This window comes from Elephas maximus, chromosome 13, assembly GCF_024166365.1.
Source record: "Elephas maximus indicus isolate mEleMax1 chromosome 13, mEleMax1 primary haplotype, whole genome shotgun sequence".
Lineage (NCBI taxonomy): Eukaryota > Metazoa > Chordata > Mammalia > Proboscidea > Elephantidae > Elephas > Elephas maximus.
In genome coordinates, this window is record NC_064831.1 from 84830423 (window position 1) to 84848658 (window position 18236).

Sequence of the window (18236 nt, forward strand, 5' to 3'; positions counted from 1 at the left end):
AAATTCATTTTGATGGTGTTAATTCTCTCCCAGAGGGTCGAGGCTAGTTAGCTTGTTGCACCTGCAATGCCCCAGTCACCAGACAGGTGAGGAAGGCAGTACGAAGAAGGAGACACTGACCTCCTGGTTGGTTTTTGGTTGTACTGTGTAGTTTTGAAGAAAGAATTATCATATGGCAAAAACAGGGATGTTGTCTGTTCTTAATCCAGCTGCTTACAAAACTTAACCAAAAGACTCAATTCTGCTGACATTTCGTAAACAAATGAATAATGAAAAAACTGTGATCTTTCATGCATCCTTACATGTTAATATATATTTTTACGTTACGAACTTGGAGCTTGTGGTTATCTTTCTCCCCGTGAGGGCCACTCTTTCTCCAAAGCCTGTCATGAAACAGGATTCTCATGCACTTTGAATTCTGGATCCGAAAAACTCCCCCACTTTCATTTTTTCTTTTGTATGATGATGCATGCCTGCTCGTAATGTAGACCCTGAATCATGTGAATTACATGTACGGCTCTGCATTTGTTTCAGTTTTTAATGAGAAGTGATACCCATTCTTTTCCAACTATAGGACTGTAAACATGTGTATCTTCCCACAATTATCTTGTTCATTGATTCCATTATGCCTATGGCCATCACTCTTTGGACTACATGTTTCCTTCTGTCAATTGGAAGCCTCTCATGTTAAGTAACAATGTGAGCACATGTGATAAGAATCCTCTTTGTGAATGAATCAATGTTACTCTTCCTAGCCAGCTTGGTAGGAACAGCAGATATAAAGTTGTGTTTGCTAAACTGTGTTATTACCACATTTCCTGGTTCAATCTGAAATGTGTAAATAAAGCCAGCGTGATGCAGACAGAACAGCCAGCTGATCTTTCCACAACTCAGGGCAACATGAGCGGACTTGTTCTGGAAGATCATTTCTTTTGAAACTTAAATGAACCCCAGTATTCTGTCAGTTAGACAAAAGGTTATTCATTTTGTTGTCTCTCTGCTTTATGGAAGACAAGGGAACTTATATTCCTGAAGCAGCTAGAGAGTGCCTTGCTTTATACAAGCTGTAATATTTAATTTTCAACACTCCAGCTAGGGTAGAGCTTATGGTCTCCATTTTCCATATAAGACATTGGAACTCAGAGAGGTGAAGTAACTTGCCATCATCACAGAGCTAGTAGATGGCAAGACCAGTGTTGTATGGAGTTCTCTGTGATTCTCCATAGGCGTATGGATTTTGATGCATCTTAAAAGAGATTTGTTATTCCTGTTGTTTTTAACTTTTGATCTATTTATGCAAACAATTCCTGTTCACCCCAGCTCTTAAATAAAAATAGAAAGAAATGTCTTTCATCAAATATTTTCAAAAGCCCTAATAAAAATTGGGTAAAATAATACTGAAAAGGAACCAAACCAAAAGCCAAACCCATTGCCGTCAAGCCAATTCCAACTCATAGCAACCCTACAGGACAGAGTAGAACTGCCTCAGAGTGTCAAAGGAGCGGCTGGTGGATTCAAACTGCCGACCTTTTGGTTCGCAGCCAAGCCCTTAACCACTGCACCACCAGGGCTCCAGGAAAGGAACAGTAGGTAGAATTATATGACTGAACAGGGTATCTCAAAATTGTATATTATGTGGGTAAGTAGAAAGACCCATAAAGACCAAAAAGCGAGTGGCAGAAAGAACAAATATGAAATGTAGACTAGAAACTTACAGGGCTTCTTGGAATGGAAAAGGGCACCAGCTTGTTCGTTGGAGTCTGCTAATATTTTTGCCATTTTTTATGTGAACATAGACAAATCACTTAACCTGTTTGGACACCAGTTTCCTATAAACGCAGGTAACACTGAGTCTGTTTTGATTTTTAGAAGGATATGTAATATATCCATTGGTATATTACGTGCTTTAATATATGGTGGGTATTATTAAAAACAAAAGGCCCATGAAAGCAGTAGTATATTATTTTAAGAGGTAAAATGCATGGTGCATACAGTGAAAAGAACAATTGCTGTTAGAATGATTAAATGGATAGACATTTAATGCAAACCAAGGAAACAAAGCCAGTAGTCAGTGTGGGATGTCTTCCTTAAGAAAAGGCTTCACAAAAGCCTTGGAGCTTACGCTGGGCTTTTCAGCCATTATACAGATTTATTGAGACCTGGAATCTTCTCTCAAACTCTAAGCACTTGCTTCTTTCCCTAGCTGATATAAATAATCCTTTGGTTGCGCTGTTATATTAAACTTGATACCCTACTCTTTCTCTGCATCCACTCCTTCCTCCATGGAGCAAGTACTACATTAGCACTGATGATGTGCCCACCAAAGTTGTTGGTGCTGAGAACACACGGTTAGTTAAAGCAGTTTGCAGTCCACCACTGTAAGCTGGGCATAGCAGAACAGAAGGGTTATGGAAGATATTAATGATACCCTCTAAACTATGAAATATAAATGTAAATAGCGTCTTCTTATAGTGTAGAGGCTACCATGTCTTCCAGAACACGCAAGGACATTCTCCAGGGTTATAAAAACCATTCAGAAAACAGAAACTACATTTACCACTAATCATTAAGATACCTGCCCTCAGGTGCATAGCTTCCCTCTCATATCTGGATAGCAGTTGCCTCCTGCAGAGATTCCAAGGATGGGGTGGAGACATATGCAAAAATGTTTGTTAGAATGGTTTACGTCACTCATTGTATTGAGTAAATCTTCACCTGTTTATTTTGGTGTTTGATAATGCTTTAAAAAAATTTTTTTTTATAATGATTTTTTATTTTGTAACAGACTTTTCTGGCAGGAATATATAAATAATAAAAATATACAGAAAGTAGATGTTTAGTGAATAATCTCACAGTTCATTTCTCAAGATAATTGTTGATTGACATGTAACTTGTACATGTTTGTTCACATTCCCATCCACCCCAGGGGTGGGGGAGATCTCACTGAGACATGGAAACCTAGGGTGCAAATCTGCTGAGGAAGCCTTACTAGCTACTTCAACAGTTAGTGGTTATTTTAAGAAGACTGGGCCAGAAAACATGATTTGACGCACACCACTGAAAAAGTGTGTTTACATCTCTCTCTTTGAAGCATGACTTTTCATTTAGATCAAATGACTATTCTTCCACATTAATTTATCTTGTTTTCCACTCTGTGTTTTCATTGTACATGCATGAAAAATCACAAAGTAGCTGTTAATACGTTGACTTCAGTAGCAGAGGAAGAATCTTGGGAAGAATGATATCAGCCTTATCTGTATGTTGTCAAATGATTCATGTAGAATATCAAATTTTAAGTTAATCCTGGAATCGATTTGATTTTTTTAATCTAATACACAGAATCAACATAAAGCTTTCAGAAATTAACTTTGCAAAGGAGGAAACATTGGGAATGCTATTGTATATTCAGTTTAAACTTTTAGGATTACCAAAAACCAAACCCATTGCTGTCCAGTCGATTCCAACTCATAGCACCCTAAAGGACAGAGTAGAGCTGCCACATAGGTTTTCCAAGGAGCACCTGGTGGATTTGAACTGCCGACCTTTTGGTTAGCAACCATAGAGGATTATTTAATTTTTAATGATAATATAAAAACATTCTTGGAAAATGAAGGCATCTATGAGGCAGAAATGTACTTGGAATTGGCCATAGTGCTCACGTTATTCCAAAACTGCATCCAAATAAGTAATGATGCTTCACCAGTTGAATTAGAAGTTGCACTGCCCATATTTATAAATATATGTTTAGAGTTGAGATAACAGTAACATTTTTGTAGCAAAGTCATGTTAAATATAAAAATATACACCACCATGGTAGTATGCACTTTTTTTTTTTTTTTTGGCTGCCTGTCATCATTGTGATTTTAGAAATGTTTGCACCTTTGAAAAACTCTCAGTCAACCTAGATGTCCACAATGCTATTGAACCCTTTTGTGAAGGAAAAAAAAAAAAAATCCTGTAAATTCTTTTTGCATTTTAGCCACAATCAGTTAGAAATTTTTAATCGAATTCTTCAATGACTCGAGTGCCAAGTACGGTTATTAGTGCATCTTGCTGCTGTTGTTGTTAGATGCCATCGCATTGGTTCCAACTCATAGCAACCCTATGTACAACAGAAGAAACACTACCTGGTCCTACACCATCCTCACAATCTTTGTATGCTTAAGCCCATTGTTGTAGCCACTGTGTCAGTCCATCTCATTGAGGGTCTTCCTCTTTTTCGCTGACCCTCTACTTTACCAGGCATGATGTCCTTCTCTAGGGACTGATCCCTTCTGATAACATGTCCAAAGTATGTGAGATGTAGCCTCGTCATCCTTGCTCCTAAGGAGCATTCTGGCTGCTCTTCTTCCAAGACAGATTTTTCCCTTCTTTTAGAAGTTCAGGGTATTTTCAATGTTCTCACCAACACCACAACTCAAAAGGGTCAATTCTTCTTTGGTCTTTTTTTTATTCATCTTCCAGCTTTCGCATGAATGTGAGGCTGTTGAAAATACCATGCCTTGGGCCAGGGGCATCTTAGTCTTCAAAGTGACGTCTTTGCTTCTGAACACTTTAAGAGGTCTTTTGCCATGGATTTGTCCAATGCAATGTGTCTTTTGATTTCTTGACTGCTGCTTCCATGAGTGTTGATTGTGGATCCAAGTAAAATGAAATCCTTGACAACTTCAATCTTTTATCCATTTGTCATGATGTTACGTATTGGTCCAGTTATGAGGATAATTGTTTTCTTTATGTTGAGATGTAATCCGTACTGAAGGCTGTGGTCTTTGATCTTCATCAGTAAGTGCTTCAAGTCCTCTTCACTTTCAGCAAGCAAGGTTGTGTCATCTGCATAACACAGGTTGTTAACGAATCTTCCTCCAATCTTGATGCCCCGTTCTTCTCCATAAAGTCCAGCTTCTTGTATTATTTGTTCAGCATACGGATTGAATAGGTGTGGTGAAAGGATACAACCTTGACACACACCTTTTCTGACTTGAAACCATGCAGTATCTATCCCCTTGTTCTGTTTGAATGCCTGCCTCTTGACTTATGTACAGGTTCCTCATGAGCACAATTAAGTGTTGTGGAATTCCCATTCTTCACAGTGTTATCCATAATTTGTTATTATCCACACAGTTGAAGGCATTTGCATAGTCAGTAAAATGCAGGTAAACATCTTTCTGGTATTCTCTGCTTTCAGCCAGGATCCATCTGATATCATTGCCAATTCTAGTGATTTGAAATGAATTTTTTAAAAAGCTGCCAAAAAGAAGACATTGAATTTTTCTCTCTACAAAATTAAGGAATATGCTGAAAAAGTAAACTATGAGGTCAAACATGTACATGATTCAGTTTTTTAACTCTAAGTTATGATTCTGATTATCTCTATTTGTGAGAAAAATCTTTGATAGAGAGCCTATATTTTAATAGAATAAATATATATCCTATAAATAGTGATTTTTCAGCATCAAAATTTTATTAACAGCCTGCTATATGCAGATGCCACAACCTTGCTTGCAGAAAATAAAGGTGATTTGAAACTCTTACTGATGAAGGTCAAAGGCTACAGACTTCAATATGGATTAAACCTCAATGAGAAGAAACTGAAAATCATCGGAACTGGGCTGATAAACAACATTAGTATAAATGGAAAAGGAATTAAAGTTGTCAATGATTTAATTCTACTTGGATACACACTAAACTTCCATGGAAGCAGCAGTCAGTAAATCAAACAATGTATTGAACTGGGCCAATCTGCTGTAGAAGACCTCATTAAAGTCACTTTGATGACTAATGTGCTTCTGATCCAAGACATGATCTTTTCATTTACCTCATATGCATTCGAAAGTTGGGTAATGAAAAAGGAAGACAGAAAAATTGGCGTATTTGAACCGTGGTGCTGGCGAAGAATATTGAGTATACCATGGACTGCCAGAAAAATGAACAAATTAGTCACTGAAGAAATACAACCAAAATGTTCCTTAAAAGTGATAATGGTAAGCCTTCAACTCATTTACTTGGGACATATTATCAGGAAAGATCAATTGCTAGAAAAAGGACGTCATGGTTGGTAAGGTAGAGGATCAATGAAAATGAAAGAAACCCTCAATGAGATGGATTTACACATAGCTGCAACAACAAACTCAAACATACCAACAATCATGAAGATGGCACAGGACCGGGCAACATTTTGTTCTATTATACATAAGGTCACGGTGAGTTGGAGCCAACTCGAAGACAAGCAACAACAACAAACAAATTGACTAAACCTACAAAATAATGATAGAGACAGCTTATCTGAAATTTCGTCTTGAGAAAGTATTTGCCAGAAAAAGTTCATATGAAGAAATACAGTGTCTTGGGAAATATTTGGGCTGGTATGTGTACAGACTTCAACATTAAAAAATAAATTTGAGAATATTCTCCATATATCACAAGTTCATTGTAAGTTTTCAACATACCTCAGTGTCTGTATATTAAATTAAATTAAAATTATGGTCTATAGTGAAGAGTCATTTGAAAATGTCAATTTAATAACCATTAAGTACAAATCTAAAGATTAAAAATAATTTTATGAAAATATTAGAAATGAAAAGATGACTTTTAAAAACTACGTTCTTTGGAAAAGTATGATGTGAGATTATAGTCAGATACAACTATGAAACCAATTAAAACATACGATGATGCACCGTGAATAATTATTGTGCATATATCACTTAAAATAGTCACGTAATCAGCATGAGCAAACTTATTTTTAATGCATAGATATATTTTGTTTTTACTTGCAACTATTTGTGAAAATAAAAATAATTTTATGGGTCTACCAGTCTAGAAAACAATCTGTCAGTTGATAAAGAAGTGTTTTTTAAATGATATGATTGTAAATACTTTCACTCTTAAAGTGTACTAGTTTGGATGATAAATTATCCTTTCACTCTAGATATAATGGGACTCGGTAGCCTAGTTTTTGAATATTGAAATGCTTAAACTAAGACATCGAATTCGTTACAAATCTAAAGGACTTTGTGAGGATCTTTTATTAAGTTAGTATACTAACTCATGCTTTCTTTACAACCAGACCATAAGTAGTTGGGTGTTGCCTGGTAGAAAAAAATCTGTCAGCTGAAATAGGAAGTTTTAATGAAATTGAGCTACATAGAAATTGGAGTCATTTTCCAAGAAATTGTTTTGACCCAATCTATTTTTTCATATGTAGCTAAAAAAAGGAAGCCACTTTTTGCCCTTTGGGTCAAATTACCCCATGCTTTCAAATGCCTCCTTATGAACATGAATACTTATGTGGCACACAGATGGGTTTTCACCATTGTGTCCCATTAGCAGACACCAGTGGATAACAGAGGATGAATTAGGTCGAGCTGGCAGCATATCTAATTTTTAACACAAACTGCCTGAAGAATTAGAGTCAACAAGAGGGCAAAGGAAATAAGGGATTTAAAAATAGGGTGAAGAAGTAAAAATGACAGGCAAGTTTGATGTTGTGAAAGAGGAAACAGTAAACCCGACTTCTCCTTATGGACAGAATGGTTGGTAGGCTAGAGAAGTACAGAGCACATGGCAAGATGTTTCTCAAGCCATCCCAGCACCCTTCATTGGTGAGGGGTAGAAATGGTGCACCTAGCCTCTGCCCTTCTCTTTGGTCTCTTTCAACCAAGTAGCTGCATAAGGTAACAAGGGCAGACACAAAAGGGAAGTTTGTAATTCAGGGCACTTCTGCCATATTGGAACCCTGGTGGCTCAGTGATTAAGAACTCGGCTGCTAACCAAAAGGCCGGTAGTTCGAATCCACCAGCTGCTCCTTGGAAACCTTATGGGGTAGTTCTACATTGTTCTGTAGGACTGCTATGTGTTGGAATCAACTCATCAGCAACAAGTTTCTAACATATTGGTGCTTTTACCTGAAACCACTACAGGATGGTGGTTCTCCTTCACGCCAACCATCAGTCTGGTTTAATGGAGAGAGGATACAAGATGAAAATGAAATATGTTTTTTATTTTGTTTCACAGAAAGGTATTATAGGAATGTCCTCTCCCATTAGATGTGTTTGCTCAGCAATGTAGTACAATTCTTATCCACGTATCCACATAAAGTTGTAGGTTAAAAAAAAAAAAAATTGTTGTTTGAGGTTCCAGATGTCATATATTAGGTGTAGTGGCTACAATGACTTAGATACGCGAGGCTGAGGGAACACTGGCTACATCGCAGTCAGAACAGTCTGTAGAGGAGCTGGAACATGACATCAGGATGTAAGAATTAGGGTAAAACACCACTCTTTGGGGAATCTTATTTTCTCTAACAGTTGAATAATTTCTAAATTCAGTCTTTACCTCACATAGTAAAACACGTTTAAAGTTCAGTATGGAAAGCTGAATTCCATTTCACAAAATTGTAGGCTGAAGGAAGGGTGTTTATATTTGCTTCCAATTCCGTGAAGGAAAGACCAATCAATTGTTGAGTATCCTCACTGAGAATAACCTGGATCGGATGCAGCCCCCAGCAGTATACTAACCAGTATACTAACCGGTTACTTTGAAGCATGCCTCCAGCTGTCTGCTCTGTTTCTGGGCATATGTGGGCATCTCATGGCAGCAATACTGGGATAAAAGGAATGCCAGTCATTTCTGTTTTGGTTTCCAATTTAGTTTGATTTGGATTAGCCATTATTCATTTTATTCAAACACATTCTCTTTGGTGGTCTTGATAATAATCATGATGTACCTACCAAAGCAGTGTTTCCTATGATGCACTACAATCCATATTATCAGAGTATGTTTTTATAGTAATGTTCTGAACAGGCCAAAAGTGATCTAATGTTTGTGGACGTAGCAAATGGGTCAGAATATCCCACCCTCCTGGGAGATTTAATATGGTCGTGCAACACACGAGTGGAAATCTGCATCTGAACGACTTATTGTTTGGGTCATTGTTATTGATTGGCTGTGACCTAGATAATTATGAAAAATAGAGGAAACCAACCCTGTAGATAATTATGAAAAATAGAGGAAACCAACCCTCAGTATATACTAATCAAGGGTTTTGTTTTTCTTTTGAGATTTTTTAGCTTTGCATGTTTGTCTGTTTTTTATTTGTAAGTGAAGGGGTGGTTGCCAAAGGATGACTGAAGAGCTGGTCAGACCTGCAGTGATTAAGACTGTGGTAGAGTTTGACAGGAAACCCTGGTGGTGTAGTGGTTAAAAGCTACAACTGCTAACTAAAAGATCAGCAGTTAGAATTACCAGGCGCTCCTTAGAAACTGTATGGGGCAGTTCTACTCTGTCCTATTGGGTCGCTGTGAACGGCAATGGGTTTTTGGCTTAGAGGTTGACTAAGAAGTGGCAGTACTAAGAAATATATTATCTATGTTTATGAACAGATGAATAGATTAAAAGAAGTGATATATCTATAGGATGAAATATTATTCAGCCATAAGGAGAAATGAGGTTGTGATACTTGAAAACATTTTGCTGAGTGAAATTAAAACAAACAAAAATTGCCATCAAGTCAATTCTGACTCATAGTGACCCTATAAGACAGAGTAGAACTGCTCCATGGGGTTTCCAAGCAGTGGGTGGCTGGTGGATTCAAACTGCCGACCTTTTGGTTAGCAGCCAAGCTCTTAGCCACTGTGCCATTGGACCTCCCTGAGGAAATAAATCAGTCACAAAAAGACAAATATTATATGATCCCGCTTATATGAAATATCTAGAGTAGGCAAATGCATGGAGACACAAGTTTATTAGTGGTTACTAGTGGTGTGTGGGAGGGGCTAAGGGAAAGTTATTGCTTAAGGGACACTGAGATTCTGTTAAGGGTGATGAAAACATTTAGAAATGGATAGTGGTAATTGTGGATGTCATTTATGTCACTGAATTTTCCACATAAAATCAGTGGAAATGGTAAATCTTTTGTTACATATACTTTACCACAATTTTTTAAAAAAAGGAAATCTATTTTCTGGATGTCCAATATGTCACATCGTTGCCCACCACAAACATTTCTGAATGACTGTGATGAGGGCGGGTTGAGTAAGCTTGCAGAAACCTTGTAAAGGCAAAGAGGAAATTGGGGCCGGTCAAATAGAAAGGATTGTGGAGTTCTCTGAGGGAAGCAGCAGCCAACTCAGGAATGAAGCCCCGAGTTCCATGGGGCTTCCCTCCATCACCTCCTGATATCAAAGGAACAACTGAGGTTTTGAACACTACCAATGGGAACATCGGAATGAGTGAGCAGAGATTTTGGTGTTTTTGTTTTGGAGTCAGTAAATATTCAAATAGTGAAAAATGCAATTTATCTCTCAGAGTCACTCTGATAATAAAAACCACATTACTACGGCATGGTCTAATAATTACAACAGGACAATAGAAATGAAGTAACTCAGTTATATCTTGCCTTTATGTTTCCTAGGAATCCGAGAAAAGGGGGCTAATTGAAAGAATCTATATGGTACAGGATCTTGTTTCAACTGTTCAAAACATCTTTGAGGAAATCGCTTCTTTTGGAGAAAGAATTAAAAAGTAAGTTCTAGATTTCCGTTGTGGTATTTCAACTAGAGCTGTCATCCACAAGGACAGCTCCTGAGGCAGTGGGGGCGGGAGGGTGGGATGAGATAAAGCATAAGCCACAGTGGTGCCGTGCAAGTCCTTTTTGACTTTGGAAGGCTGGTTCTTTGGGCTTGTCAACTTCACAGTTGGGCAGTGCCTCAGAACTACGGTGACCAGATGGCCCAATTTACACCAGTCGTTCTAGCATGATTATAAATAGTGCCCTCTTTCACTCTCAAAAATATCCTCATTTGGGTGATAAATCATGGTTACCCTACTTAGAAATGGAAAGGGAAGTAAATATGCTCTAAATGACTCTTTGCCATCTGACCCATGGAGCATGGTAAATGCCTTGAGTGGGTGTTTTTCTCAATTCATTAATGTATTTTCTCAATACATTAGTAATACCATCCTTGGTGCATAGACGTGAAGTTACTTCATCATGTATATGGATGCCTTAGGGCAGGAATGGACAAACTTTTCCTGTAAAGGGACAGAGAACAGATATTTTAAGCCTGGGAGCCATATGATCTCTGTCCCAACTACATAGCTCTGTCACTGGAATCTCAAAGCAGCTATAGAAGACATATAAATCAATGGGTATGACTGTGTTCCAACAAAACTATTGGCAGAACAGGTGGTGGGCTGCATTTGACCCAAATCCAACCCATAGTTTGCTGACCCTACCTTTGGGTATCAGAGATGAACTATCTCATGTGTTTTCTTTTTTCTTTTTTTTTTTATTATTTTGCACATTGTAAACTCTACATAACCTGGTCTTCGTTTGATGCCACTGAATAGGGAGGTGTTTTGTTTTTCCCCTTTGAGTTATAAAAACATACTTTTCCCTCTTTAAATCCAGGATCATATCAGCATGTTGTTCTTCCTATGGGTTAGTTAATGCTTTTTCTTATCTTATTGATCATGTCTGTGTGTATCATTCTAGCTCTTGATATAAAATACTCTTAAGGCAAGGTCATGGAAGCTTCGTAGACATGTCCAAACTCCCTGAGAGACCGAATTACTGGGCTGGGTGCTGAGGATCATGGTTTTGGGGGATATCTAGCTCAATCGGCATGACATAGTTTATAAAGAAAATGTTCTACATCTTGCTTTGGTGAGCAGTGTCTGGAGTCTTAAAAGCTTGTGAGAGACCATCTAAGATACTCCACTGGTCAAGGGAGAATGAAGAAAACCAAAGACACAGGGGAAAGTTTAGTCCAAAGGACTGATAGACCATAACTACCACAATTAGATGTTGCCCAGAATCTGACAGGGATCACAATAGGGGGTCCTGGACAGAGCTGGAGGAAAATGTTGAACAAAATTCTAACTTACAAAAAAAAGACTGGACTTAATGGTCTGACAAAGCCTGGAGAAACCTCAAAAGTATGGTGCCTGGACACCCTTTTAACTCAGTACTGAAGTCACTACTTAGGTTCACCCTTCGGCCAAAGATTAGACAGGCCCATAAAACAAAACAAAGACTAAATGGATACACCAGCCCAGGGGCAAGGACAGGAAGGCAGGAGGGGACAGGGAAGTCGATAATGGGGAACCCAAGGTCAAGAAGAGGAGAGTGTTGACATATTGTAGGGTTGGCAACCAATGTCACAAAACAACATGTAATGTTAATTCTTTAAGGAGAAACTAATTTGCTCCGTAAACCTTCATCTAAAGTACAAGTAAAAAAAGGAAAAGAAGCTAGATGCTTAAAAACTGTGTGGGTAAAGAAGAGATGAAAATTAGTGCTAAAAGCCAAATGAAAGTTTTGTCCATCAAATTACGGGAACAATCCATAAATCAGGAAATATAAATAGCTAATATAGAACTTTCGTTATCAATACTGATTGTCATTCCCTGTTGCATATTAAAATAAAATTGCCCTTGAATGACCATTCAATATCAGCATAATGAACATGTTTGTTTTGTTTTTGAAAAAAAAAAAAACTAGTTAAAAGTGCACCTTTAAGCTAGTTTGGTCAGTTTTTATTGAATTTACCCGTTACCATTCTCGTTATCAGTGTCTTGAGAGAAGATTAATGAGCAGTAGAATTTTCACTCATATATATTGATGCCTATCTGCCTTATTCCTTTAGTTTCAAATAAATTGACAAATGATTCCAAAATGTTTAATAGAGAGTAGAGAACAGTGCGGTGATGGTGAGGGGGCCACCATTCTTCATTCATTCACTCATTCAGTTATCAATTATTGAATGTCAGGTGCTGACCTGATCCAGGAAGAACTATTACAGTAATGACCACGATGGTAGCAACAACTAATTATCATGTTGCTAGCCAGGCACCTTTCTAAGCCCTATACGCTAATAACCCCGTTACTCATTCCAACAACTGTATGGTGTAAGGATTGTTTGTACCTGCATTTTACAGTTGAGAAAACTGAAGCACAGAGTGGTTAAATGTATATATAGTTCAAGGTCACAGGACTAGCAAGTTGTTGATTTGAACCCATCCTCTTCACTACTATGCTACAATGTCATTATCCTGTAGGAATCTATTTTCCAGTGAGGGAGAGAAGCAGGTAATGGACAATTAGAATTCAGGGGCATTAGTGCTAGGTAAAGGGGCCCAGGTGGCACAATAGGTTAATCGCACAGCTGCGAACCAAAAGGTTGGCATTTCAAACCCACCCGTTGGCTCCATGGAAGAAAGATTTGGTGATCTGCTCCTGTAAATATTACAACTGAGAAAACCCTATGAGGGCAGTTCTACTCTGTCATATAGGGTTGCCGTGAGTTGAAAATTGACTACATGGCACCTAACAACAAGAAGACAGGATGCTGGGGGAGGTCTGAGCAGCCCAGGAAGGGATGTAGGAGAGAGGCAGATAAATAGAGGACAGTATGAAGAAGCAATAACTTATCAGCATCTCCAAGAATAAGAAGAGAAAACTGGGCTAAGAGTTGTTGAACAGGGGCCTCAGAAGGTGGGGGCCCCTGACACAAACACTCAAAGTCCACAACTGTGTGGTAGACAGAAGGAGATGTAGAGAATTTAATAAGTTTGTACCGTAGGAGTCACTGGGTAGTGCAAATGGTTGACACACTTGGCTGCTAACCAAAAGATTAGAAGTTCAAGTCCACCCAGAAATGCCTTGGATGAAAACTCTCTGGAGCAGAGCTCTCTTCTGGCACATATGGGGTCGCTATAAGGCTGAACTGACTCAATGGCATTTTGTGTGTGTGTGTGTGTGTGTGTGTGTGTGTGTCATAAGGGATGGGGGCTGATATGCTTGGAATTGAGGTATATCATGCAGGGCCTGGAGTAGAAGAAAAAAGTCATTGAAAAAAAAATGCATGAAGCAGCATACTGGCAGCAAGGAGGAGAGAGGATGTGAGGAGGTGGGGTGAGACGGAGGAAGGAAGGACATGTTATTTGGTACAACTGTCTCCGTGCTGGACCGTCTGTAATAGGAAAATGCAGCTGTTGTGCAGTTGATAATGGTAAAGGAAATGTGTCTGATGAGAGGAGAGGACAGTGATTGAAACAGGCCCCCAATGCTGCAAGTGCGTTTGAGGGGCGGCTGTGCCCAGCACAGCTGTGGTGGCCATGGCTGAGACGTGTTTTCAGCCCATGAACAGACTACTGTTCTGCCCAGCTGCAACACAGGAAGGCTCATGAGGCCCAACTCCTATTAATTCTTTGGCCATTCATTATTGCAGTGACCTTCAAGTTCCTGCTGTGCATTCAAGTGGGACGTCATGTGTAACTCTGCTAGAATTCCATTGTAATTCAGTGCCGAAGAACCCAGAAAAATTGTACTCTACTTTGGGCAACTAGCAAGCAGATAGACTTACATAAAACCTTCAGAGTACAAGGCTTTCCTGATACTGGCTGGGAGGATTCCAATGGTATCATGGTGATATAGATCGAACTGCATTGCCTCTTTCCTACTTTACCTTCTCTAATATTTCACACTTTTCAAATGTATGTATGTGTCAGCTTAAAACATTTACTTAGCACTGTAGCATTTATATGATACTAGGCATAGACATTGGTGGCTCAGTGGTAGGATTCTCACCTTCCATGCTGGAGACGCAGGTTCAATTCCTAGCCAGTGCCCCTCATGCACAGTCATCAACAGTCTGTCAGTGGAGACGTGCATGTTGCTATGATGCTGAGCAGGTTTCGTTGAAGCTTCCAGACTAAGATGGACTAGGAAGAAAGACCTGGTGATCTGCGTCTGAAAATTAGCCTGTGAAAATCCTATGGATCACAATGATCCAGTCACAGCCGATCGCGGGGATGGCGCAGGACCTGGCGGCGTTTCGGTCATTTGCCTATGGGGTCACCAGAAGTGAGGCTGACTCAGCGGCAGCTAACAATGGCAGACAGCAAGCAGGATGGGACAGAAGGTGATCTGCGTTATAGGTTCTATTAGTAGAGGGTAGTGCTCTTAGGTGGTTAGAGAATCAGATAGACCTAGAAGGACAGGGAAGTCATCCCTGCAAAGATTCCAAAGTAAGGCTCTTAAGGCACATCCGTGGAAAGTAGGAGCCCCCTGGCTAGGAAGTTGGAAATACTAAGTGATGAAGATGAAAAGGTGGTTACGTGCCATTTGAATCAGGGTGTGGCTATGGGAAATAATCCAAGAGTGACATGTCTACGGGGACAAAGATTGGAGACAGGAAGAGCAGGGAGAGGACCAGGACTTTATGGCTTCAATCTTTGTCGGGAGAGATTCTACATGTTGCTCTAAAGAACGATCAGCATAGTGTGCTTAGGAAAATTAGAGAGCGGTGCTGTTGGCAAACAGAAAGTGCATGTTATTTGTGTAAAAATATAGTATATTGTCTTTGAATTAAATCCTCAGACTTATAGGTAGAAATACTCAAGTGAATTAAATGAGTAAAATGAGTTCTTATATTTTCTAAAGTGCTTGCTATGAAGGCAAGGGGTCTTGAGCCAACTTCCCAAATTCAGATCCCGGCTCTGTCTCATATTAAGAGTAATCTTGGGCAATTTAGTTAACCACTATGTTTTATAATCCTCATCTGTAGAATGAGAATATCAATAATGACCCCTGCTACATATGATTTTTGGAAGGATTAAATGAATTAATACTTAAAAAGATTTACCAGTGCATCACGTGTTATAATCACTTAAAACTATTAACTATTCCGGATAGTATTTTTGGTAAATTGCCTTGACTTTCTTCTTTTGTACACCCCTCCCCCTTTCTTTAGAAACATTTTATCACTAAAATTGTGAGTTGCTGAGGGAAGAATACCTGAGTCACCTGAACTGACTGATGGGAGGGCAAATCTGAAAGGCCATTTGTGAGAGTGAGTCTGGTACACATCTCCTGTTGCCAGCATCCAATACTTCAACACACATAACCCCACATACACACACAACATGCACAGATACACACCATTCACACAAATGCACACACATAACGCCACACACACACACACACACACACAATTATTGAGCTGAATTTTGTCAAAATTTTTTGTGCATTCATTGAGATGATCATATTTTTTTTTCTCCTTTATTTTTCTTAATGTGCTGAATTATTGTGATTGATTTTCAAATGTTCAACCAACCTTCAATTTGTGGAATAAATCCAACTTTGTCCTGCTGTACAATCTTTTTACATATTGCTGGGTTTTTATTTACTCTTTTTGCTTAGCATTATTGCAGCTACGGTCATCGGTGAGATTGACCAATAATTTTCTGTTCTTGAAAGTTCCTTATCATGACAAAGTTTTTTTGAACTTATAAAACAAGGTGGTGGACGTTCCCTCTTTATCTGTTCTCTGGAAGAGTTTGTATAAGCCTGCTGTTCTGACTTCCTTAAAGATTTGAAAGAATTTGCTGGTGAAGCATCTGAGCCTGCGGTTTCCTGTTGGGGAAGGTTTTTAATTAAATATTCAACTTCTGCACTATGTAAATGTCTATTCAGCATTTTATTTCCTCTCCTATGTTTTGGAAAGGAGATTAATTTTAGAAAGATGTAATTTTCTAGAAGCTTGTCCATTTCCTTTAAATTGTCATACTTTTTGGTATAAAGTTATTCATGAAATCCGCTTATCTTAATGTCAGTTGAATGCATCGGAATGTCTACTATTTTATATGTAATATTGACTGTGTTTTTTCTTTTTCTTGACAGGATTTGTCAATTATATTACTCTTTTCAAAGAACCAACATTTGGCTTTGTTAATCATCCTTCTTACCTGTTTTCTTTTTCATTATATACTTCTTATCTTTATTACTTTCTTTGGGTTTGATGTATTAGTCTTTTTCTAACTCTTCAAGAGGGCTAATTGTATCATTTATTTCCAACCTTTCTTATTTTCTAACATAAACATTTAAAGCTATAAAATTTCCTCTAAACACAGCTTTAACTCCATGCCAAAAAATTTTGGCATGTGATATTTTCATTATCATTCAATTTAGTAAAAATATTTTCTAACTTCTTCCCTGGCCAAGAAGTGTATTGCATAATTTCCAAACATATGGAGATTTTCTGATTATCTTTTGGTTCCTGATTTTTGGCTTAATTGCTCTATGGTTAGGAACAAAGGCCTATTTTTGTAAGTTTTCCATGTGAAATTAAAAAGAAGGTTATTAGGTGTATTGTTCCATATATATTCATTAGGTTAATTTTGTATATTGTTTTGTTCAAGCCTTTTATGTTCATACTGATTTTTAGTTGGGGGGCGGAGTTTGGCTTGTTCTATCAATTACTTACAGATGTGCTTTAAAACCTTTTACTATAACTGTGGGTTTGTCTATTTGTCCTTGTAGTTTTGTCAAGTTTTACTTTCTGTATTTTGAAGCTATGTTATTGGGTTTGTATATCTTTACATTGTTATATTTTCTTGGTAAATTGAAAGTAACCAATTTATCTTTAATACAATTTTGCCTTAACAGCTTGCTTCACTAATATAAATATAACCATGACACCTCTATTTTGATAACTGTTTGCATGATACATCATTTCCAATCTCTTTCTTTCAACGTGTCTGTATGCTGTGTTTCACGTGTCTCTCTTATATACACTATATAAGAAAATTTTTTTTTTTCTTGTTCAGTCCAATAGTTACCATGCTTTAATTGTAGCACTGAGTTCATTCAAATTTAATTTGGTTACCAATATATTTGGATTTCAATCTGCGATCTTTATTAAGTGCTTTCTATTTTTCCATGCTCTGGTTCTTTTTCTCTTTCTTATCTTCTTTTGTATTTTTTTCTCCCCTTTTTGTTCCCTCTATTTGCTAGGAATTTAAGTCACTTTTTACTATGGTTTTAGTGGTTACCCTAGCATTTCCGGCATAAATTGTCAAACTCTAATATTGACAGCTACTTTTATTGTCTTCCCCATCATGCAGAAAACTATCTTCTATGTCTTCTAATCTCTCTTTGATATTTTATGTCTTTTTTCTGATTTTTACAGCTATGATCATCAGTGAGATTAAGTAGTTTTCTTTGTGGTGTCTTCTAGATACTTCCTTTGGCCTATCTTACACTTCCTGAGCTCTGCTATTTAATATCCTGCTTCATCATCTGTCGTGTTTTAACTTTAATCATTATTATTTTCATTTCTAAAAGTTCTGCTTGGAGTGTTTTCAAATCTTCTTGGCCATTTTTCATTATATCTTCCTTGCTCATATACTTGAACTTCTTTTTGATGACTTCCAATATATTAAGCATTACTATTTAA

The 18236-nt window shown here is 37.9% G+C and overlaps 1 protein-coding gene across 7 annotated transcripts in view; it reads left to right on the forward strand.

Moving 5' to 3' along the window:
- Nucleotides 1-18236, forward strand: part of MCTP2 (multiple C2 and transmembrane domain containing 2) — a 310773-nt gene that overhangs the window by 276484 nt on the left and 16053 nt on the right. For all 7 annotated transcript variants that reach the window (XM_049852810.1, XM_049852809.1, XM_049852815.1 and 4 more), the window contains one exon: nt 10409-10518. In XM_049852810.1, coding sequence (XP_049708767.1) covers nt 10409-10518 — 110 coding nt within the window. The remainder of the gene's footprint in view (nt 1-10408; nt 10519-18236) is intronic.